This window comes from Haliaeetus albicilla, chromosome 30 (assembly GCF_947461875.1).
Source record: "Haliaeetus albicilla chromosome 30, bHalAlb1.1, whole genome shotgun sequence".
Lineage (NCBI taxonomy): Eukaryota > Metazoa > Chordata > Aves > Accipitriformes > Accipitridae > Haliaeetus > Haliaeetus albicilla.
The window spans coordinates 68,028-91,964 of NC_091512.1; the positions used below are offsets into that span (position 1 = coordinate 68,028).

A 23,937-nucleotide genomic window follows, 5' to 3' on the forward strand; every position below is an offset into this window, starting at 1 on the left:
CCCCACGGAGGGAACCCCGGGGGACGTGGGACAGGAGAAATGTCACCCCAAAGACGTGGGACAAAAGAAATGACGCCCCAAAATTACGTGGGACGAGGTAAATAACACGACAAAGGGACGCGGGGCAAAAAAAATGTGACCCCAGGGGACGTGAGACAAAAAAAATGTCACCCCAAGGAGGTAGGACAAGAGAAATGTCACCCCAAAATGACATGGGACAAAAGAAATTCGCCCCAAAAGGACGTGGGACAGAAAAAATGTCACCCCAAAAGGACGTGGGACAGAAATTCACCCCAAAATGACGTGGGACAAAAGAAATTCGCCCCAAAATGGCGTGGGACAAAAGAAATTCGCCCCAAAATGGCGTGGGACAGAAAAAATGTCACCCCAAAAGGACGTGGGACAGAAATTCACCCCAAAATGACGTGGAACAAAAGAAATGTCACCCCAAAATGGCGTGGGACAAAAGAAATGTCACCCCAAAATGGCGTGGGACAAAAGAAATGTCACCCCAAAATGGCGTGGGACAAAAGAAATTCGCCCCAAAACGACGTGGGACCCCCGGAGGGAACCCTGTGGGACGTGGGTGACGCCCCGTGGGACGCGCCCCCCCCACCCCCCCAAAAAGGAACCCCTGGGGACGAGGGACGGGACGAAGGCGCGACCCCCCCACCCCGCCCGGGGCGCGGCGCTCACCCTGCGGGGCCGGCGTCGGTCGGGGGGGCCGGCGAGGGGGGGCCGGATTCGGAGGAGCTGGAGCTGGAGTCGGAGTCCGAGGAGGAAGAGGAAGAGGAGGAGGAAGAGGAGGAGGAAGACGAGGAGGAGGAGGAGGAAGAGGAGGAGGAAGAGGAAGAGGAGCTCCGCTTCTCCTGGCCGGGCGGCGGGACGGCGGCGACGGCGTCGCTGGTGTCCATGGGGGAGACGGTGACGCTGGCGGTACTGGTGGTACTGGTGGTACTGGGAGCGCCGGCGTCAGCGGGAGCGACGGTACTGGAGTCGGCGGGCAGGGCGGCGGCACTGGTGGTACTGGTGACACTGGTGTCTGGGACGGTCCTGGCGACGCTGGTGGTACTGGTCACACTGGTGTCTGGGGTGTCCCTGGCGGACCTGGCGACACTGGTCGTACTGGTGTCCGTGGCGGCCCTGGGGACACTGGCGACACTGGTGATACTGGTGTCCGTGGCGGCCCTGGCGACACTGGCGACACTGGTCATACTGGTGTCCGTGGCGGCCCTGGGGACACTGGCGACACTGGTCATACTGGTGTCCGTGGCGGCCCTGGGGACACTGGTCATACTGGTGTCCGTGGCGGCCCTGGCGACACTGGTCATACTGGTGTCCGTGGCGGCCCTGGTGACACTGGTCATACTGGTGTCCGTGGCGGCCCTGGTGACACTGGCGACACTGGTCATACTGGTGTCCGTGGCGGCCCTGGCGACACTGGTCATACTGGTGTCCGTGGCAGCCCTGGCGACACTGGTAGCGACACTGGTAGCACTGGTGGCGACACTGGTGTCCGTGGGAGTCCTGGTGACACTGGTGACACTGGTGTCCATAGCGTCTGTGGCAGCCCTGGTGACACTGGTAGCACTGGTTATACTGGAGTCCGTGGCGGCTCTGGTGACGCTGGTAGCACTGGTTATACTGGGGTCCGTGGCACCTCTGGTGACACTGGTAGCACTGGTTATACTGGTGTCTGTGACAGCTCTGGTGACGCTGGGAGCGCTGGCGACGCTGGTGGGCCTCGTGACACTGGTGGCGCTGGTGGCACTGGTGACCGTGGCTGTCCTGGTGACACTGGCGTCGATGGCGGCCCTGGTGACACTGGTAGCACTGGTGACACTGGTGTCCATAGCAACCCTGGTGACACTGGCAGCGCTCGCGACACTGGGAGCACTGGTGACACTGGTGTCCACGGGAGCTCTAGTGACACCGGCAGCACTGGTGACACTGGTAATGCTGGCGACACCGGTGTCCCTGGGAGCAACGGCGGCACCGGTGGCACCGGTGGCACTGGTGACACTGGTGTCCACGGCAGCCCTGGCGACACCGATGTCCCTGGGAGCGACGGCGACGCTGGTGGCACTGGCGACACTGGTTCCCACAGCGCTGGCGTCCCTGGAGGCCACGGTGGCGACGGGGACACCGCTGGCGACGGTGACGCCACGCGCGCCGGTGACGCCGACAGCGCCGCCGCTGTCCGTGTTGGCGCTGGTGACAACGGCGGCGGCGGCAGACTTGGCGACGACATCGCCGGCGCTGGCGATGCCGGCAGCGCCGACGGCACCGGTGCCGTCTGCGGCGGCAGCGGCGGTGACGACGGCATGCTTGGCGGCCGTGGCGGCGGCGGCGGCACCCGAGCCGGCAACGGTCACGGTGCCCGCGGTGGCCTTGGCGGTGACGCCGGTGGTGGCGGCAACCGCGGCAGTGACGGCCGTGGGGACAACAGCGGCTTTGGCGGCGGCACCGGTGGTGGCGGCAGCACTGGCGGCAGGGACCGTGGTGACCTTGGTGTCCACGGCGGCCTTGGTGGCAGCATCGACGGCGGCCTTGGCGGCGGCACCCATGGCGCCGGCATCCGCGGCGGCCTTGGTAGCAGTGCTGACGGTGACAGCGGTAGCGGCGGCCGCAATGGCGGCACCTACGGCGGCCTTGGCGGCAGCGCCTACAGTGGTGGCACTGGTGACGGTGTCCACAGCGGCCTTGGTGACAGCGGCAACGGTGACAGCTCCCACGGTGGCCTTGGTGGCCGGACTTAGAGCGGCCGCGGTGACGGCAGCGTTAGCGCCCATGGTGGCACCGCCAGCCGCCGGCTCCACCTTGGGAATCTCCCGCCCCGGCGCTGCCGTGCCGGGAGTTGCTGTCGGCGCTGCCGGCTGCTCAGGCGCCATCTTCTCCAGGACAGGCGGCGACACGGGGTGACTGCGCTCTTCCTCGCGGCGCGGGGCGCCGGCGGGCTCGGTGGCCCGGCTGAGCCGCGGTGGCGACAGGCCGCGCGGCTTCTCAACGGGCTCCGGCGGCGGCGCGGCGGCAGGAGCGGTGACGGTGACGCTCGGCGGCTCCGCTTTGGGCGGCGGCAGCGGTTTGGGGACGGGCAGCAGCCGGGGGACGGGTTTGGTGTGGACGGGCGGCGGCAGCGCCGAGGCGGCGACGGGCGAGGAGGGCAGGCTGAGGCGCGAGGCCGGCAGCAGCTTCGCCGGCGTGCCGATGGTACGGAGCCCGGCGGTGAGCGCTCGCGGCAGGCCCGGCGGTGGCGGCGGCGGGGTGCCCAGTTTGCCGGCACCACTCGGCACGATTCTCGGCGGCGCCGGCTTCGACAGACTTGGGGCGGCCGGCGACAGCAATGGCGCCGGTGATCTGGCGACACTCGGCACGGCCGCCGACACCGGTTTCGCCTCAGTGGCCGGCGCCAGTTTGGCGATGCTGGGTTGCGGCACAGCCGGCGCCGCTCTCACCTCACCGGGCGTCAGTTTGGGGGCGAGCGGTTGCGCCGGCAGCGCCGGCTTCGTCTCGACGCCCGGCGACGGCTTGGCGATGCTCTGGCTCGGTGGCGGCGGTGGCGTCACCACCGGCATGGCCTTGGGGAGGCTCGGCGATACCGGCAGCGCCGGTCTGGCCTCGCCGGCCGGTTTGGCGGGCTGCAGCGGAACCCCCACTCTCGGCTCGACCACCGGCATGGCTTTGGGCAGTCCGGTCAGCAGCGGCGGCGGCGGCGTTGCCGGCGGCTTCACAGGGCTCTGCTGCGGCATCGGCGTCACCGGTTTGACAGCAGCGGCCGCTTTCGGGACGTTCTGCTGGGGCGTTTGCGCCGGCGGCGTCACCGGTTTTGCCTCGGCGAGTCCCGGTTTGGGTGGTGGCGGTGGTGGCGGCGGTGGCGGCACTGCCGGTCTCACCTCAGCGGCTGCCGCCGGTGTTTTGCCCAAGTTCTGCTGCGGCACCGGCGCAGCGGCCGGTGGTTTGGCGGCGCTCGGTTGAGGCGAAGACGCCGGTTTCGCCTCGGTTGGGGTTGCCGGTTTGGGGCCAGCGGGCTGCGCCGCGGTCGCCGGCTTGACCTCGGGTTGCGGCGCCGCTTTGGGAACGGCGGGCTGCGCCGCGGTCGCCGCCTTCGGCTCGCTAGCGGGCGTCGGCTTGACGGCGCTCGCCGCCTCGGCGGCCGGCGCCGCTTTGATGACGTTCGGCGTGGTTGGCGTCGCCGCCGCCGCCTTTACCTCGGCGGCCGCTTTGGCGACGCTCGGCGCGGCCGGCGTCGCCGCCTTCGCCTCGGCCGCCTTGGCGGGACCCGGCGTCGCCGGTGTCGCCGCCGCCTCGGTGCCGGGAGGCGCCGGCTGCGGGGGGAGCGGCTGCGCCCCGCCAATCGGCACCCACTTGGGGGCGGCCGGCTTGGTCTCGGCGCCGGGGGCTGCCGCCACCGCTGCCTTGGCTAAGTTGGGCGGCGGCTGCGGCGCCGCCGGGTGCAGCTCGGCGATGGGCACCCATTTGGGGCGGGCAGGGGGCGCCGGGAGGGTGGGGGGGGGGCGGGGAGGGGGCTTTGGTTTTGGGGGGCGAGGGGGAGGGGCTGGGGCTCTTGGCTTTGCGGGCGCCGCCGGCGGGGGAGGCGGTGGAGCTGCGTCGGCGTCGGCGGGAGGGGGAGCGGGAGGAGGCCCGCGCCCGTTTTTTGGGGCGGGGGGAGGAGAGGGAGCGGCTGCGCCGCCCACCGCGCCGGGATTTGCCGGAGGAATCGGAGCGGCTGCGGCGGCCCGGCCCGCGGCCGCGCCGGCGCCGATCGGGCGAGGAAAGGGACCGGCTGCGTCGCGCCGGCGTGGAGCCCGAGCGGCCGCGCCGGGGGGTGCGGGAGCGGGAGCGGCCCCCGCGCCGCCCCGTCGACCGCGAGCGCCGGCGAGCCGGCGAGCGGGACCGGCGTCGCGCCGTCGAGCGGGATCGGCGCCGGGCCGGCGAGCGGGAGCGGGAGCGGCGTCGCGCCGTCGAGCGGGAGCGGGAGCGTCCCCAGCGCCCGCCGGCGCGGCCGCGGGACCAGGCGCGGCCGCGGGGGGAGCGGGAACGGGAGCGGGCGCGCCGGGCCGGCGAGCGGGATTTGTTACGGCGCGGCGGGGTGCGGGACCGCGACCGGGGGGGCCACCGGATGGGGCTGGTGGAGTTGGGTCGCCAAAGCGGGGTGCGGGAACGGGAGCGGCCGCGGCGCGGCGGGGTGCGGGAGCGGGAGCGGCCGCGCCGGCGGCTGCGGGAACGGTTGCGGCGCGGCGGGGTGCGGGAACGGGCGCGGCGGACGGGGCTGCGGGAACGGGAACGGGCGCCGCCGCGCCGGCTCCCGCCGGTGCCGGGAGGGCTGCGGGTGCGAGAGCGGTCGCGCCGAGGCCGGGAACGTTTCGGCGGGCTCGGCGAACGCTCCCGGCGCGCCGGGGCGACCGGCGTGACCGGCGGAGTTTTGGGGCGCCGGGGAGGTTCCGGCGAGGGGCTGGAAGCGGCGCGGCGAACCGGCGGCGAGGGAGAGGAAGGTCGGGCGACGCCAGGCGAAGCGGCGGTGACCGGCGGCGGCGGCGAGGCGGCGGGAGACGGTTCGGCGGCGGCGGTGGGGGGGGGGTTCGGCGAGGCGGGGGGGCTCTGCCGGCGCCGGGGGGCTCACGGGCGGCGCCGGTTGGGGCTCCTCGGCGGGTGCCGGCGGTGACGCCGGGGGCTGCTGCGGCTCCGGCTCCGGCGTTCCCTGGTTGGGAAAGGGAGCGGGGTGTGAGATTTTTGGTTATTTTTTTTTGGTGGGGGGGGGGGGTGTAAAGGAAATTTGAAAAAAAGGGAGGGTGGGGTCCCGCCCCGCCCTGCCCCGCCCCGGGGCTCACCTCCGGTGCGGCGGCGGCGAGGCCCGGTTGCGCCGGCGCCGGTTCTTCCTTCTCTCGGCGGGTCGCGGGGGTCGGGGGCTTCGGGGCGGTGGCGCTGCGGGACCTGCGGCGGCGGCGGGGGGGGGGTTTGTGGGGGGGGCGGTTTTTTTGGGGAGGTTTCGGGGGTTTTGGGGGTTTTTGTGTTTTTTTGGCGGGACTTACCGGCTGCGGGAGGAGGCGGAGGAGGAGGAGGAGGCGGCGGGGGAGGAAGAGCGCTCTTCGCGGCGGCTTTTCTGCGAGGCCGATTCGCTGGTGGATCTGGGGGGGGCGACACCAGTTTGGGGGGGAGTGACACCAGTTTGGGGGGGGAAACACACCAGTTTGGGGGGGAGCGGACACCATGGGGGGGAAACACACCAGTTGGGGGGGAGTGACACCAGCTGGGGGGGAGCGGACACCAGTTTGGGGGGGAGCGGACACCAGTTTGGGGGGGGAGCGGACACCAGTTTGGGGGGGAAACACACCATTTTGGGGGGGAAACACACCAGTTTGGGGGGGAAACACACCAGTTTGGGGGGGGGGAGCGGGTCTCACCTCTTCCGCTTCTTCTCTTTGGCCTTGTGCTTGGTCTTAGGACTGGGAGACCTGGTGGAAGAGGCGATGATGTCATCGGTGAGGTCATCGCGCCAGGCGCTGACACCCCCACCCCCAGAAAAAGCATCTCCCACCCCCACCCCCCCCCCCCTCGCCCGCCACTCACCGGTGCTTCCGCTTCTTGGCCTCCGATTCCGACCTGGAAAAAAAAGGGGAAAAAAAGAAAATGGAGGAGGTGAGGGAGGGGCTGCCCCACCCCACGGCAGCCACGCCCCACGGCGGCCACGCCCTACCTGTGCTTCTTCTTCTTGGAGCTCTTCTTCCTCTCGCCGGAGCGGCTGGCCGACCTGCCGGGAGAGCGGGGTGCTGAGCGCCGGGGTGCTGAGCATCGCCCTCAACCCCAAAACCCCCCAAATCTCCCCAAAACCACCCCCAGAACTCCAAAACCTCCCCAAAACCAGCCCTAGAACCCCAAAACCCTCCTAAATCTCCCCAAAACCCACCCCCTGAACCCCAAAACCTCCCCCCAAACCACCTAAATCTGCCCCAAACCCCCTGAAACCCAAACCCTCCCCAAAACCCCCTAAATCTCCCCAAAACCACCCCTAGAACCCCAAATCTCTCCAAAACCACCTCCTGAACCCCAAAACGTCCCTCAAAACCCCCTAAATCTCCCCAAAACCACTCCTAGAACCCCAAAACCCTCCTAAATCTCCCCAAAACCACTCCTAGAACCCCAAAACCCTTCCAAAATCTTCCCAAACCACCCGAACCCCAAAACCTCCCCCAAACCATCCTAAATCTCCCCAAAACCACCCCTAGAACCCCAAACACCCCCTAAATCTCCCCAAAACCACTCCTAGAACCCCAAAACCCTCCTAAATCTCCCCAAAACCACCCCTAGAACCCCAAATCTCCCCAAAACCACTCCTAGAACCCCAAAACCCTCCCAAAATCTTCCCAAATCACCCCCTGAACCCCAAAGCCTCCCCCAAACCACCCTAAATCTCCCCAAAACAGCCCTAGAACCCCAAAACCCTCCTAAATCTCTCCAAAACCACCTCCTGAACCCCAAAACCTCCCCAAAACCACCTTAAATCTCCCCAAAAACAGCCCTAGAACCCCAAATTTCTCCAAATCCACTCCTAGAACCCCAAATCTCTCCAAAACCACCCCCTGAACCCCAAAACCTCCCCAAAACCTCCCCAAATCTCCCCAAAACCAGCCCTAGAACCCCAAAACCCCCCTAAACCTCCCCTAGTACCCCAAATCTCTCCAAAACCACCCCCTGAACCCCAAAACCCTCCTAAATCTCCCCAAAACCAGCTCTAGAAACCCCAAACCCCCCTAAATCTCCCCCAAACCACCCCCTGAACCCCAAAACCTCCCCCAAACCAGCCCTAGAACCCCAAATCTCTCCAAAACCACTCCTAGAACCCCAAATCTCTCCAAAACCACCCCCTGAACCCCAAAACCCTCCTAAATCTCCCCCAAACCACCCCCTGAACCCCAAAACCTTCCCCAAACCCCCCAAATCTCCCCCAAACCACCCCTAAAACCCCCTAAATCTCCCCAAACCCACCCCCTGAACCCCAAAACCTCCCCAAACCCACCCCCTGACCCCCCAAAACTCCCCCAAACCCACCCCCGAACCCCAGAACCCCCTTAAATCTCCCCAAAACCCACCCCCCGAACCCCCAAACCCCCTAAATCTCCCCAAAACCCACCCCCCGAACCCCCAAACCCCCTAAATCTCCCCAAAACCCACCCCCCCGAACCCCCAAATCCCCCCCCACCTCCCCCGGTCCTTCTTCTTCTTCTTCTTCTTCTGCTTGGGCGACGGCGAGCGAGAGCTGGACGACTCCCGCGCCGCGCTGGCGAAGAAAAAGGGGGGGACACACACAAAATAAGAGGGGGGGGGATGTCAGCAAAGATTTTGGGGTGTCCCTTCCCCTTCCCTGCACCCCAAAATCCGTCGGGGGGTACCTGGGGGGCTTGGGGGGCTCCGGGGGGGGCTCTTTAGGCCGGCGGTTGGGATCGAACGAGCTGCCGTCCACGTAAGTGTCGCTGATGCCGAAAGCCGCCCGGAGCCGTTCGTTTTTTTTCTCGTTAGCTTCCGCCAGCTGATGGGTCTCCGTTACCCTGCTCGTTAACGGGGAAAGGGGTTCGTTAGGGGGTGGTTAACGAGGCCGGGGGGAAGGGGGGGGGTTTTTTGGGGGGACTTACGTGGGTTTCTGGTCGGGCGGCTCGCCCAGCGCCACGTCCTTCTCCAGCAGCATCATGCGGAAGGTGGCCACCTTCTCCTGGATCTCCCCCTCGGCGTAGCTGGGGGGGGGAAAGGGGTGAATTTGGGGGGCCCCCCGGTTTTTGGGAAGCGGGGAGGGGGTTTAGAGGGGGCAGGGGGCTTTTTGGGGGGGCGCAGGGGGGAGTTTGGGGGAACCAGGGGGGTTTGGGGGAAGTTTTGGGGATTTAGGGGGAGTTTTGGGGGCACGGGGGGGGGATTTAAGGAGCTGAGGGTTTTTGGGGGGGACACAAAGGGGCGTTTTGGGGATCCAGTGTCTTTTGTGGGGGGCACAGGGGGGAATTTGGGGGATCCGGGGGGGCACAGGGGAAGTTTTGGAGATCGAGAGGTTTTTGGGGGGACACAGGGGGGAGTTTTGGGTATCCCAGGGGGTTTTGGGGGGGACACAGGGGGGAGTTTTGGGGATCTGGGGTCTTTTTGGGGGGACACAGGGGGGAGTTTTGAGGGGATCTGGGAGGGGTGGGAGCAGAGGGGGGAGTTTTTTGGGGGGGCTCACCCGATCCTCCAGCACCCCAAAGAGCTCCAGGCAGGCGGGGGGGACGTTTGGGGCCGCCGGGGGGCGGTTTTTGGGCACAGGCGGGTTTTTGGGGGGGGTCAGGGGGTGGGTTTTGAGGCTACAAGGGTCGTTTTGGGGGTCAGGGGGTGGGTTTTGGGGGGGCTTACCCGTTCTTCCATCACCTCAAATAGCTCCAAGCAGCCGGGGGGGACGTTTGGGGCTGCCGGGGGTCGGTTTTTGGGCACAGGAGGGTTTCTGGGGGGGTCAGGGGGTGGGTTTGGGGCTACAAGGGTCGTTTTTGGGGATCATGCGGTGGGTTTTGGGGCTACAAGGGTCATGTCGTGGGTCAGGGGGTGGGTTTGGGGCTACAAGGGTCGTTTTTGGGGGTCAGGCCGTGGGTTATGGGGCTACAAGGGTCGTTTTGGGGGTCAGGTGGTGGGTTTTGGGGCTACAAGGGTCGTTTTTGGGGTCAGGTGGTGGGTTTTGGGGCTACAAGGGTCGTTTTTGGGGTCAGGGGGTGGGTTTTGGGGCTACAAGGGTCGTTTTTGGGGTCAGGCGGTGGGTTTTGGGGGTTCCGGGGTGAGTTCTGGGGGTTCGAGGGTGAGTTTTGGGGGGTCTTACCCGTTCCTCCATCACCTCAAAGAGCTCCAGGCAGCCGGGGGGGACGTTTGGGGCCGCCGGGGTCGGTTTTTGGGCACAGGCGGGTTTTTGGGGAGGGGTCAGAGAGCGGGTTTGGGGCTACAAGGGTCGTTTTTGGGGGTCAGGCCGTGGGTTATGGGGCTACAAGGGTCGTTTTGGGGATCATGCGGTGGGTTATGGGGCTACAAGGGTCGTTTTGGGGGTCAGGTGGTGGGTTTTGGGGCTACAAGGGTCGTTTTTGGGGTCAGGTGGTGGGTTTTGGGGCTACAAGGGTCGTTTTTGGGGTCAGGGGGTGGGTTTTGGGGCTACAAGGGTCGTTTTTGGGGTCAGGCGGTGGGTTTTGGGGGTTCCGGGGTGAGTTCTGGGGGTTCGAGGGTGAGTTTTGGGGGGTCTTACCCGTTCCTCCATCACCTCAAAGAGCTCCAGGCAGCCGGGGGGGACGTTTGGGGCCGCCGGGGTCAGTTTTTGGGCACAGGCGGGTTTTTGGGGAGGGGTCAGAGAGCGGGTTTGGGACTTCAGGGGTGGGTTTTTTGTTTTTTTTTCGGGGCGGAGGGGGGGCGGAACTCACCCTTGTTCCTCCATCAGCTCGGAGAGCTCCAGGCATTTCAGCTCCACCTTCCTCTTGCGCTGGTGGTCCAGGATCTCGGGGTTGGGTTTCTTGGCCAGGCTGGCCTCCAGCCTGCGCAGCTCCTCTTCGCCCGGGGGGGGTTCCCCGCCCCCGGCCCCCCCCCGCTGCTCCTTCTTGTGCCGCAGGGCCGAGAGGTTGCGCTGGACGTAGCCGTTGGTGCCGCTGCCCCGCGGCGTCGGCAACCCGATCCCATTGTACATGGCGGGCGCCGCGCTGCCAACCCCTGCGGGGGGGCCTGCTGTCAGGGACCCCCCGCCCCCCCCCCCTTCCCCTAGCCCCTCTCTGCACCCCCTTTCTCCCCCCCCCCTTTATTGTGCCCCAATTCCCTGCGCCCCGTTCCCCCCCTCACTGCACCCCCTTTTCCCCCTTCCCCCTGCACCCCCTTTTCCCTCCAGACTCCCCCCAAAACTCCTCACCCCCTCCCGACCCCCCCAAAACTCCTCACCCCCTCCAGACTCCCCCCAAAACTCCTCACCCCCTCCCTGCCTTCCCCCCGCACCCCCAAAACCCCTCGCCCCCCCAAAACCCCTCTGCACCTCCCTGCCCCCCCAAACCCCCTGTGTGTCCCCCAAAACCCCTCTGCACCCCCCCAAAGCCCTCGGCACCCCCCCCAAACCCATCTGCACTCCCCAAACCCCTCCGCACCCCCCCAAACCCCCCTCCACCTCCTCTCTGCCCCCTTTTCCCTCTCAAACACCCCCAAACCTTCCCCTTACCCCCTTTTTCCCCTTGTCCCCCCCTTTTTCCCCCCTTGTTCCCCCCACCCCCCTTTTTACGCCTTGTCCCCCCATTTTCCCCCTCACCGCCATTTTCCTCCCCTCAGCCCCTTTTTTTCCCCATCCTACCTCTTTTCTCCTCAAAACTCCTCTCTTCACGCCCCCAACCCCCCCGTGCACCCCACTTCCCCCCTTAAACCCGCTCCGACCCTCCAAAAAAAGGCTTTTTTTCCTCAAAAGTGCCCCCCAAACCCCCTCTCCCCCCCACTTTTTCCCCCCTCGCACCGCCAAACCCCACTTTTCCCCCTCAAAACTCCCCCCAAACCTCCGGTTTTTCCCTCACAGCCCCCGAAACCCCACTTTTTCCCCTCAAAACCCCACTTTTTCCCCTCAAAACCTCCTTTTTTTCCCCTCAAAACCGCCCCCAAACCCCACTTTTCCCCCTCAAAACTCCCCCAAAACCTCCTTTTTTCCCCTCACAGCCCTCAAACCCCCACTTTTTCCCCTCAAAACCCCACTTTTTCCCCTCAAACCCCCACTTTTTCCCCCTCAAAACCCCCCCAAAAGCTCCCTTTTATCCCCTCACAGCCCCCCGAAACCCTTTTTCGCCCTCAAAACCCCACTTTTTCGCCCTCAAAACTTCCCCCAAACCTCCCTTTTTTCCCCTCACAACCGCCCCAAACCCCACTTTTCCCCCTCAAAAATCCCCCAAAACCTCCTTTTTTCCCTCACAGCCCCCCAAAACCCCACTTTTTCCCCCTCAAAACTTACCCCCAAAACCTCCTTTTTCCCTTACAGCCCCCTGAAACCCCACTTTTTCCCCTCAAAACCCCACTTTTTCCCCCTCAAAACTCACCCCCAAAACCTCTCTTTTTTCCCTCACAACTGCCCCAAACGCCACTTTTTGCCCTCAAAGCATCACTTTTCCGCTTCTCAAAACTCCTTTCCTCCCTAAAACTCACCCCAAACCCCACTTTTCCCCTCACGCCCCCCCAAAAGTCCACTTTTCCCTCACAAACCCCCACTTTTTCCCCTCACAAAACCCTCCACCCCCTTCTTTCCCCTCAAAACCCCTCTTTCTCCTCACAAAATCCCCATTTTCCCCTCACAAAATCCCCATTTTCCCCTCACAAAATCCCCATTTTCCCCTCACAAAATCCCCATTTTCCCCTCACAAAATCCCCATTTTCCCTCTCCTGACCCCCCCAAAGCCGCCATTTCCCCTCACGCCCCCTCTTTCCCCCTCAACTGCCCCCAAACCACCTTTTTCCCCCAAACCACCCCTTTTACTCTCAAAACACCCCTTTATGCCCCACAAACTCCACTTTTTCTCCTAAAACGCTTTTTTTCCCTCAAAACACCCCTTTTTTCCCCTCACAATCCCTTTTTACCTCTCAAAGTCCTCTTTTTTCCCTCACAAAACTCCTTTCCCCCCTCAAAACCCCCTTTTCCTCCTCGAAACCCTTTTTCTCTCAAAATCCCCTTTTCCCCTCAAAACACACCTTTTTACCTCACAAACCCTTTTTCCCCTCAAACCCCTTCTTTTTCCCCTCACAAAACACTTTTCCCGTCGCAAAATCCTTTTTTCCCCTCACAAAACACCCCCTTTTCCCCTCACAAAACACTCCGTTCCCCCTCAAAAAACCCTTTTCCCCCTCAAAAAACCCTTTCCTCCCCCCACAAACCCCCCTTTTTCCCCTCAAGCCCCCCCCCTTTTCCCCTCAAAACCCCCCCTTTTCCCCCTCAAACCCCCCCCTTTTCCCCCTCACGATTCCCTCACCCTCACAACGACCGCGCCGCCCGGGCCTTCTCCCCCCCCCGCCTCCCTCCCCGGTCAACGGTCACCAACGGCCCCCCACCCCCACCCCAACCCCCGGGGCCGACCCCCCGCCCGGCCTCTTACCGGCTCCGCTGTCGCCGAGCGGGGTCTCCCGCCTTTCTCCCCCTTCCCCTCCCGCTTCTCTTCTCTCCTGCCCGATGCCGCCTCGGCCGAGAACCCGGACGCGAAAGAAACGAAGGCGACGCCACGCGCCTCCCCCCCACCACCAGCGCTTCCCCTTCCCCTTCCCCGCCTCCTTCTTCCGGCCCAGCGGCCGCCGCCACCGCGCATGCGCACCACTCCGCCGGCCGCGCGAGGGACGACGGGAATTGTAGTCCGCCCGCCCTCCCCACTCCGTTCAATAAGGCGGGGCGGGGCGAGCGGGTGGACTACAACTCCCGGCGTGCCCCGCGCGCGGCCGCCATCTTGTGGCGGCCCTCGCCTCCCTCAGGGAAAGGCCGCCCGCCGCGGGGGACGATGGGAAATGGAGTCCGCCCGGCCGCCGTACGCAGGCGGGGCGGGAGGCGGGACTACAACTCCCGGCGTGCCCCGCGCGCGGCCGCCATCTTGTGGAGGGGACACCCCGCGGGGCATGACGGGATAGCGGAGGACTTTGGGGCCCCCGCCCGTCTCCCCTATAGAGGGGCGGCGTTAAGGGTAAATCCCCTATAGGGGGCGGAGTTAAGGGTATATTGCCCATAGGGGGTGTGTTTAAGGGTAAATCCCCTATAGAGGGGCGGAGTTAAGGGTATATTCCCTATAGGGGGGCGGAGTTAAGGGTAAATCCCCTATAGAGGGGCGGAGTTAAGGGTAAATTCCCTATAGGAGGGCAGAATTAAGGGTAAATCCCCTATAGAGGGGCGGAGTTAAGGGTAAATTCCCTATAGGAGGGCAGAATTAAGGGTAAATCCCCTATAGAGGGGCAGAGTTAAGGGTAAATTCCCTATAGGAGGGCAGAATTAAGGGTAAATCCCCTATAGAGGGGCGGAGTTAAGGGTATATCCCCTATAGGAGGGCGGAGTTAAGGGTAAATCCCCTATAGAGGGGCGGAGTTAAGGGTAAATTCCCTATAGGAGGGCAGAATTAAGGGTAAATCCCCTATAGGAGAGCAGAGTTAAGGGTATATTCCCTATAGAGGAGCAGAGTTAAGGGTACATTCCCTATAGAGAAGCAGACTTGAGGGTGTTTCCCCTATAGATGGAGCAGAGTTAAGGGTATATCTCCCCTATAGAGGGGCGGAGTTAAGGGTATATCCCCTACAGGGGGGCAGAGCTAAGGGTGTTCCCCTATAGAGCGGCAGGGCTAAAGGTATAGCTCCTAAAGGGGGGCAGAGTTAAGGGTATATCCCCTATAGAGGGGTGGAGTTAAGGGTCCTTCCCCTATAGATGGAGCGGAGTTAAGGGTATATCCCCTATAGAGGGGCGGAGTTAAGGGTCCTTCCCCTACAGAAGGGCAGAGTTAAGGGTATATGTCCCCTATAGCAGGGCAGAGTTAAGGATATATTCCCTATAGGGCGTGGAGTTAAGCGTATATTCGCTATAGGGGGCAGAGTTAAGTGTATATGTGCATAGGGAGACAAACTTAAGGGTATGTTTGCTATAGAGAAGCAGAGTTAAAAACAAATCCCCTATAGGTGGGCAGAGTTAAGGATATATTCCCTATAGGTGGGCAGAGTTAAGGATATATTCCCTATAGGGGGCAGAGTTAAGGGTAAATCCCCTGGGGGGGGCGGAGTTAAGAGTATACGTCTATAAGGAGACAAAGTTGAGGGTATATTCCCTATAGGGGGGCGGAGTTAAGGGTGCTTCCCCTATAGACAGGGCAGAGTTAAGGGTATATCTTCCCTACAAAGAGGCAGAGCTAAGGGTATATGTCCCCTATAGAAAGAGCGGAGTTAAGGGTATATCTCCTATAGGGGGGCGGAGTTAAGGGTGTTTCCCCTATAGAAGGGCAGAGTTAATGGTATATAAGTCCCCTATAGCGGGGCAGAGTTAAGGATATATGTGCCCTATAGACGAGGGGCAGAGTTAAGGGTATCTCCCCTGTAGAGAGAAGCAGATTTAAGGGTACGTCCCTTATAGAGGGGCGGAGTTAAGGGTATATGTGCCCTATAGAAGGGCAGAGTTAAGGATATATGTGCTCTATAGGGTGATAGAGTTAAAGATATATGTGCCTGGTAGACGAGGGGCAGAGTTAAGGGTGTCTCCCCCTATAGAAAAGCAAAGTTAAGGATACATCTCCTATAGAAGGGCAGAGCTAAGGGCATACGCGCCCTATAGAAGGGCAGAGTTAAGGGTCTGTGTCCCCTATAGAGGACCACAGCTAAGAATGTATGTCCCCTATAGGTGGGGGCAGAGTTAAGGGCATCTCTCCCCCGTAGCGGGGCAGAGTTACGGCTATACGTGCCCTATAGGTGACGGGGGGGGGACAGAATTAAGCGTATACGTCCCCATCGCAGGGCAGAGTTAAGGCTACGTGTCGCCTATAGAGAAGCAGAGTTAAAAATATACGTCCCCTATAGCGGGGGGGGGGCAGAGTTAAGGGTATATCCCCCCATCGCGGGGCAGAGTTAAGGATAGACGTCCCCTATAGCGGGGAGGGGGGCAGAGTTAAGGGTCTCCCCCCTCCCCGAAGCAGACCGTAGGCCCTTCCTTCCCCTATAGATCCCTCCCTATAGGGGCCCCATACGGCCGGGTGCCCCTGACGGGGCCTCTCGCCCCCCCCCCCGCCCCCCCCTCCCCACCCCCACCCGCCACGGGGCCAGAGCAGCCGCCGACGCCATGGAGGTACGGCCGCCCACCCCCGCCCCTATAGATCCTATAGGCGCCCTCCGCACCCCCCCGGGGCCCTGAGCCCCCCCCCCGGCTCCCTGACCCCCCCCAGCCCCGCCACGGGCCCTGGCCCCCCTATGGCCCCTATATGTCCCTTAATCCCCCCCATATGTTCCTTCACCCACCCTATATGTCCCTTAATCCCCCTATATGCCCCCTGGCCCCCCCATATGTCCCCTACCCCCCCATATATCCCCTGTGCCCCCCCTATATGTCCCTTAAACCCCTCTATATGTCCCTTCACCCCCCCATATGTCCCTTAAACCCCCCTATATGTCCCTTAACCCCTCTATATGTCCCTTAACCCCCCCATATGTCCCTTAAACCCCTCTATATGTCCCTTAAACCCCCCATATGTCCCTTAAACCCCTCTATATGTCCCTTAACCCCCATATGTCCCTTCACCCCCTCTATGTCCCTTAACCCCCCCATATGTCCCTTAAACCCCTCTATATGTCCCTTAAACCCCCCATATGTCCCTTAAACCCCTCTATATGTCCCTTAACCCCCATATGTCCCTTCACCCCCTCTATGTCCCTTAACCCCCCCATATGTCCCTTAACCCCCCTCTATATGTCCCTTAAACCCCCTTATATGTCCCTTAAACCCCTCTATATGTCCCTTCACCCCCCCATATGTCCCTTAAACCCCTCTATATGTCCCTTAACCCCTCTATATGTCCCTTAACCCCCCCATATGTCCCTTAACCCCCTCTATATGTCCCTTAACCCCCTCTATATGTCCCTTAACCCCCCCATATGTCCCTTAAACCCCTCTATATGTCCCTTAACCCCCCCATATGTCCCTTAACCCCCCTCTATATGTCCCTTAAACCCCTCTATATGTCCCTTAACCCCTCTATATATCCCTTAACCCCCCCATATGTCCCTTAACCCCTCTATATGTCCCTTAAACCCCTCTATATGTCCCTTAACCCCCCCATATGTCCCTTAACCCCCCTCTATATGTCCCTTAAACCCCTCTATATGTCCCTTAACCCCCCCATATGTCCCTTAAACCCCTCTATATGTCCCTTAACCCCCCCATATGTCCCTTAAACCCCTCTATATGTCCCTTAACCCCTCTATATGTCCCTTAACCCCCCCATATGTCCCTTAACCCCCTCTATATGTCCCTTAACCCCCCTATATGTCCCTTAAACCCCTCTATATGTCCCTTAACCCCCCCATATGTCCCTTAAACCCCTCTATATGTCCCTTAACCCCCCATATGTCCCTTAAACTCCTCTATATATCCCTTAACCCCCCCATATGTCCCTTAAACCCCTCTATATGTCCCTTAACCCCTCTATATGTCCCTTAACCCCCCCATATGTCCCTTAACCCCCCTCTATATGTCCCTTAAACCCCTCTATATGTCCCTTAACCCCTCTATATATCCCTTAACCCCCCCATATGTCCCTTAACCCCTCTATATGTCCCTTAAACCCCTCTATATGTCCCTTAACCCCCCCATATGTCCCTTAACCCCCCTCTATATGTCCCTTAACCCCCCCATATGTCCCTTAAACCCCTCTATATATCCCTTAACCCCCCCATATGTCCCTTAACACCCCCATATGTCCCTTAAACCCCTCTATATGTCCCTTAACCCCCCCATATGTCCCTTAAACCCCTCTATATGTCCCTTAACCCCTCTATATGTCCCTTAACCCCCCCATATGTCCCTTAACCCCCTCTATATGTCCCTTAACCCCCCCATATGTCCCTTAAACCCCTCTATATGTCCCTTAACCCCCCCATATGTCCCTTAAACCCCTCTATATGTCCCTTAACCCCCCATATGTCCCTTAACCCCTCTATATGTCCCTTAAACCCCCCTATATGTCCCTTAAACCCCTCTATATGTCCCTTCACCCCCCCATATGTCCCTTAAACCCCCCTATATGTCCCTTAACCCCCCCATATGTCCCTTAACCCCTCTATATGTCCCTTAACCCCCCCATATGTCCCTTAAACCCCTCTATATGTCCCTTAAACCCCCCATATGTCCCTTAAACCCCTCTATATGTCCCTTAACCCCCATATGTCCCTTCACCCCCTCTATGTCCCTTAACCCCCCCATATGTCCCTTAAACCCCCCTCTATATGTCCCTTAACCCCCCTTATATGTCCCTTAAACCCCTCTATATGTCCCTTAACCCCCCTTATATGTCCCTTAACACCCCCATATGTCCCTTAAACCCCTCTATATGTCCCTTAACCCCCCCATATGTCCCTTAAACCCCTCTATATGTCCCTTAACCCCCCCATATGTCCCTTAAACCCCTCTATATGTCCCTTAACCCCTCTATATGTCCCTTAACCCCCCCATATGTCCCTTAACCCCCTCTATATGTCCCTTAACCCCCCCATATGTCCCTTAAACCCCTCTATATGTCCCTTAACCCCCCCATATGTCCCTTAAACCCCTCTATATGTCCCTTAACCCCTCTATATGTCCCTTAACCCCCCCATATGTCCCTTAACCCCCTCTATATGTCCCTTAACCCCCCCATATGTCCCTTAAACCCCTCTATATGTCCCTTAACCCCCCCATATGTCCCTTAAACCCCTCTATATGTCCCTTAACCCCCCATATGTCCCTTAACCCCTCTATATGTCCCTTAAACCCCCCTATATGTCCCTTAAACCCCTCTATATGTCCCTTCACCCCCCCATATGTCCCTTAAACCCCCCTATATGTCCCTTCACCCCCCCATATGTCCCTTAACCCCCCTCTATATGTCCCTTAACCCCCCCATATATCCCTTAACCCCCCATATGTCCCTTAAACCCCCCTATATGTCCCTTAAACCCCTCTATATGTCCCTTCACCCCCCCATATGTCCCTTAAACCCCCCTATATGTCCCTTAACCCCTCTATATGTCCCTTAACCCCCCTCTATATGTCCCTTAACCCCCCCATATGTCCCTTAACCCCCCTCTATATGTCCCTTAAACCCCTCTATATGTCGCCCCCCCAGGTGCTGGCTGTGGCGGTACTGGTGGCACTGGTTTCACTGGGATGGGGACAGCCCATCAGCCCCCAGGGTGAGTGGGGGGGGAACTGGGATGGGGGGGGGATACTGGGATGGGCACTGGGGGCACTGGGAGGGGGACTGGGGGCACTGGGAGGGGGACTGGGGGCACTGGGGGGGGGACTGGGGGCACTGGGAGGGGGACTGGGGGGACTGGGATGGGGACTGGGGGCACTGGGAGGGGGACTGGGGGGACTGGGATGGGGACTGGGGGCACTGGGAGGGGGTTTGGGGGGACTGGGATGGGGACTGGGGGCACTGGGGGGGGGACTGGGGGCACTGGGAGGGGGACTGGGGGCACTGGGATGGGGACTGGGGGGACTGGGATGGGGACTGGGGGCACTGGGATGGGGACTGGGGGGACTGGGATGGGGACTGGGGGCACTGGGAGGGGGTTTGGGGGGACTGGGATGGGGACTGGGGGCACTGGGATGGGGACTGGGAGCACTGGGATGGGGTTTGGGGGGACTGGGAGGGGGACTGGGGGCACTGGGAAAGGGGTGGGGATACTGGGAGGGGCACTGGGGGGGGACTGGGGGCACTGGGAAAGGGGTGGGGATACTGGGAGGGGCACTGGGGGCACTGGGAAAGGGGTGGGGATACTGGGAGGGGGACTGGGGGCACTGGGAAAGGGGTGGGGATACTGGGATGGGGACTGGGGGCACTGGGATGAGGACTGGGGGCACTGGGAGGGGGACTGGGGGCACTGGGAAAGGGGTGGGGATACTGGGAGGGGGACACAGGGACTGGGAGGGGGACTGGGGTGGGGAGGGGGATACTGGGATGGGGCTACTGGACAGGGTTGGGGATACTGGGATGGGGTCGGGGCTACTGGGACGGGGTTTGGGGCTACTGGGACGGGGTCTGGGGCTACTGGGACGGGGTTTGGGGCTACTGGGACGGGGTCAGGGGCTACTGGGACGGGGTCGGGGATACTGGGACGGGGTTTGGGGCTACTGGGATGGGGTTGGGGATACTGGGACGGGGTTTGGGGATACTGGGATGGGGTTGGGGATACTGGGACGGGGTTTGGGGATACTGGGATGGGGTCGGGGATACTGGGATGGGGTTTGGGGCTACTGGGATGGGGTCGGGGATACTGGGACGGGGTTTGGGGATACTGGGACGGGGTTTGGGGATACTGGGACGGGGTTTGGGGATACTGGGACGGGGTTTGGGGATACTGGGATGGGGTTGGGGATACTGGGTCGGGGTCAGTAATACTGGGACGGGGTTTGGGGATACTGGGATGGGGTTGGGGATACTGGGACGGGGTTTGGGGATACTGGGACGGGGTCAGTAATACTGGGACGGGGTCAGGGGCTACTGGGACAGGGTCGGGGCTACTGGGACGGGGTTTGGGGCTACTGGGACGGGGTCAGGGCTACTGGGATGGGGTCTGGGGATACTGGGATGGGGTCAGCCATACTGGGCCAAGCTTGGGGACACGTCTGTCCCCCCCCAGCCCCCCCCCTCTGCCAACCGCCCCCCCCCCCGCGACTGCCAGGACGTTTTCGCCGGGGGGGCCCGAACCGACGGCGTCTACTTGGTGTCGCCGGGGGGGGCCGGGGGTCCCCCCCTCCCCGTTTACTGCGACATGAGCACCCAGGGCCACGTCTGGACGGTACCTCCCCCCCCCCCCACCCATGGGTGCCCCCCACCCACCCCCAAAAAAGGGTCCCTAAATTTTTTAATGCCACCCCCCCCAAAAAAAAAAAAAAAAATCGCAGGTTTTCCAGAAGCGTTTCAACGGCTCCGTCAGTTTTTTCCGGGGTTGGAACGATTATCGGTTGGGATTCGGGCGTGCTGACGGCGAGTACTGGCTCGGTGAGACCTCCCAGTCCCTCCCAGTATCTCCCAGTCCCTCCCAGTAACCCCTTTCCCACCCCCAGTTACCCCTCCACCCTCCCAGTTAACCCCCACCCCCCCCAAACCCCCTCACCCCAGTCTTGGGTCTCACCGACAGCGAGCACTGGCTCGGTGAGACCTCCCAGTCCCTCCCAGTCCCTCCCAGTATCTCCTGGTCCCTCCCAGTCCCTCCCAGTCCCTCCCAGTATCTCCTGGTCCCTCCCAGTATCTCCCAGTCCCTTCCAGTATCTCCCGGTCCCTCCCAGTCCCTCCCAGTTACCCCTTAACCCCCCCAAAACCCTTCACCCCAATCTTGGGTCTCGCCATCGCCTCTCCCACCGCTCATCTCCTCCGCCCGCCCCACGCCCCGCCCCACGCCCCGCCCCATGCGCCGCCCCACACCCCGCCCCACAGCGCACCCCATATTGGGGCTGCCCCATAGTGTCCCCCCCATATTATACCCCATCTTGAGCCCCATAGACCCCCTGCCGTGCCCACGCCCCGCCCCGCGCCCCGCCCAACACCCCGCCCCACACCCCGCCCCACGCCACACCCCACACCCCGCCCACATCCTCCTCCGTGTCCCGCATCCCACCCGCATCATGAACCCATCCCGCCCCAAATCCCGCCCCGCTTTTCCCCACCCCCTGCCCCACACCTTGCCCCGTGCCCCGCCCCGCGCCCCGCCCAACACCCCGCCCCACGCCCCGCCCCACAGCGCGACCCACATCCTCCTCCGTGTCCCGCATCCCACCCGCATCATGCCCCCGCATCCCGCCCCGCATCCCGCCCCGCTGTTCCCCGCCCCGCTGTTCCCCGCCCCGCGCCCCGCCCCCGCGCCCCGCCCCGCAACCCCGCCCCGCCTCTTCCCGCAGGCCTGCAGACGCTGCACCTGCTGACGCTGCAGGGGCGCTACGAGCTGCGGGTGGAGCTGGAGGATTTCGAGAACAACACGGCGGCCGCCACCTACGGCACCTTCGCCCTCTCGCCCCACGCCGTCAGCGCCGAGGAGGACGGCTACACCCTCCACGTCGGCAACTTCGTCGACGGCGGCGCCGGTAGGGGCGCTCGGGGCGGGGCGCCGAGTCGGCGGCGGCCGTTGGGAGGGGACGTGGGGTCAAGGCGGGGCGTGGGGAGGGGACAACGGGTCAACGTCGGCCATTAGGAGGGGTTATGGGGTCAATGTTGGCCTTTGGGAGGGGTCACCGGGTCAACGTCGGCCATTGGGAGGGGTCCCCGGGTCAACGTTGGCCATTGGGAGGGGACACGGGGTCAATGTTGGCCATTGGGAGGGGACGTGGGGTCAATGTTGGCCATTGGGAGGGGACATGGGGTCAAGGCGGGGCGTGGGGAGGGGACAACGGTCAACGTCGGCCATTGGGAGGGGACACGGGGTCAATGTTGGCCATTGGGAGGGGACGTGGGGTCAAGGCGGGGCGTGGGGAGGGGACAACGGGTCAACGTCGGCCATTGGGAGGGGTCACCGGGTCAACGTCAGCCATTGGGAGGGGAGATTGGGTCAACGTCGGCCATTGGGAGGGGACATGGGGTCAACGTCAACCATGGGGAGGGGTCTCCGGGTCAACGTCGGCCATTGAGAAGGGTCATGGGGTCAAGGCGGGGCGTGGGGAGGGGACACCGGGTCAACGTCAACCATGGGGAGGGGTCACCGGGTCAACGTCAATCATGGGGAGGGGACACGGGGTCAACGTCAGCCATTGGGAGGGGTCACCCGGTCAACCTCAACCATTGGGAGGGGACATGGGGTCAATGTCAAACATGGGGAGGGGTCACCAGGTCAACATCGGCCATTGGGAGGGGTCATGGAGTCAAGGCGGGGCATGGGGAGAGGACACCAGGTCAACGTTGGCCATTGGGAGGGGTCACCAGGTCAATGTCGGCCTTTGGGAGGGGACACGGGGTCAATGTCAACCATTGGAAGGGGACAACAGGTCAACCGTTGGGAGGGAAACCGAGTCAACCATCGGGAGGGCAACCCAACTCAACGCCAACCATTGGGGAGGGGACATTGGGTCAACGATTGGGAGGGGAACCCAACCCAACGCCAACCATAACGAGGGGAACCCAAGTCAACGTCAGCCATTGGGTGGGGACATCGGGTCAACCGTTGGGAGGGGAAACCAAGTCAACGTCAGCCATTGGGTGGGGACATTGGGTCAACGATTGGGAGGGGAAACCAAGTCAACGTCAGCCATTGGGTGGGGACATCGGGTCAACGATTGGGAGGGGAAACCAAGTCAACGTCAGCCATTGGGTGGGGACATCGGGTCAACGATTGGGAGGGGAAACCAAGTCAACGTCAACCGTTGGGAGGGGAAACCGAGTCAACCGTTGGGAGGGGACATTGGGTCAATGATTGGGAGGGGAACCCAACCCAACGCCAACCATAACGAGGGGAACCCAAGTCAACGTAGGCATTGGGTGGGGACATCGGGTAAACGATTGGGAGGGGAAACCAAGTCAACGTCAACCGTTGGGAGGGGAAACGAGTCAACCGTTGGGAGGGGACATTGGGTCAACGATTGGGAGGGGAACCCAACCCAACGCCAACCATAACGAGGGAACCCAAGTCAACGTCAGCCATTGGGTGGGGACATCGGGTCAACGATTGGGAGGGGAAACCAAGTCAACGTCAACCGTTGGGAGGGGAAAACCGAGTCAACCGTTGGGAGGGGACATTGGGTCAACGATTGGGAGGGGAACCCAACCCAACGCCAACCATAACGAGGGGAACCCAAGTCAACGTCAGCCATTGGGTGGGGACATCGGGTCAACCGTTGGGAGGGAACCCAACCCAACGCCAACCACGACGAGGGGAAACCCAACCCGACGCCAACCGTCGGGACGCCAACCCGACAACGCCCCGCCTCCCGCCACGCCCTCCCTCCCCTTACAGGCGACTCCCTGAGCTACCACAACGGCCAAAAATTCTCCACCTTCGACCGCGACCAAGACCTCTACGTCCAAAACTGCGCCGCGCTCTCCTCCGGCGCCTGGTGTTCAAGAGCTGCACTTCTCCAACCTCAACGGCTTCTACCTGGGCGGCGCCCACCTCTCCTACGCCAACGGCATCAACTGGGCCCAGTGGAAGGGCTTCTACTACTCCCTCAAGAAGAGCGAGATGAAGATTCGGCGCCTCTAGGGCGAGCCCCGCCCACCCCCGGCCCCGCCCCGGCACGCCCCGCGCAATAAAAAC

The 23,937-nt window shown here is 62.4% G+C and overlaps 2 protein-coding genes across 2 annotated transcripts in view; one reads left to right on the plus strand and one right to left on the minus strand.

The window, feature by feature from the left end:
• LOC138682999 (serine/arginine repetitive matrix protein 2-like) overlaps window positions 1–13,217 on the minus strand; it is a 16,409-nt gene extending 3,192 nt beyond the window's left edge. The window contains 13 exon segments of the mRNA XM_069774518.1: window positions 697–3,966; window positions 4,115–5,511; window positions 5,513–5,698; window positions 5,829–5,931; window positions 6,030–6,125; window positions 6,402–6,452; window positions 6,568–6,600; window positions 6,695–6,748; window positions 8,198–8,275; window positions 8,388–8,543; window positions 8,628–8,726; window positions 10,407–10,689; window positions 13,086–13,217. Coding sequence (XP_069630619.1) covers window positions 697–3,966; window positions 4,115–5,511; window positions 5,513–5,698; window positions 5,829–5,931; window positions 6,030–6,125; window positions 6,402–6,452; window positions 6,568–6,600; window positions 6,695–6,748; window positions 8,198–8,275; window positions 8,388–8,543; window positions 8,628–8,726; window positions 10,407–10,666 — 5,783 coding nt within the window. The 5' untranslated portion in view covers window positions 10,667–10,689; window positions 13,086–13,217.
• Window positions 13,218–13,478: 261 nt separating this feature from the next.
• MFAP4 (microfibril associated protein 4) lies at window positions 13,479–23,936 on the plus strand. Its single transcript, XM_069774520.1, is given in 9 exon segments — window positions 13,479–13,658; window positions 15,016–15,067; window positions 15,616–15,787; window positions 18,819–18,885; window positions 20,338–20,496; window positions 20,603–20,699; window positions 21,596–21,778; window positions 23,638–23,749; window positions 23,751–23,936. Coding segments are annotated over 9 exon segments (1,155 nt in total). The 3' UTR covers window positions 23,884–23,936.
• Window position 23,937: the final 1 nt, after the last annotated feature.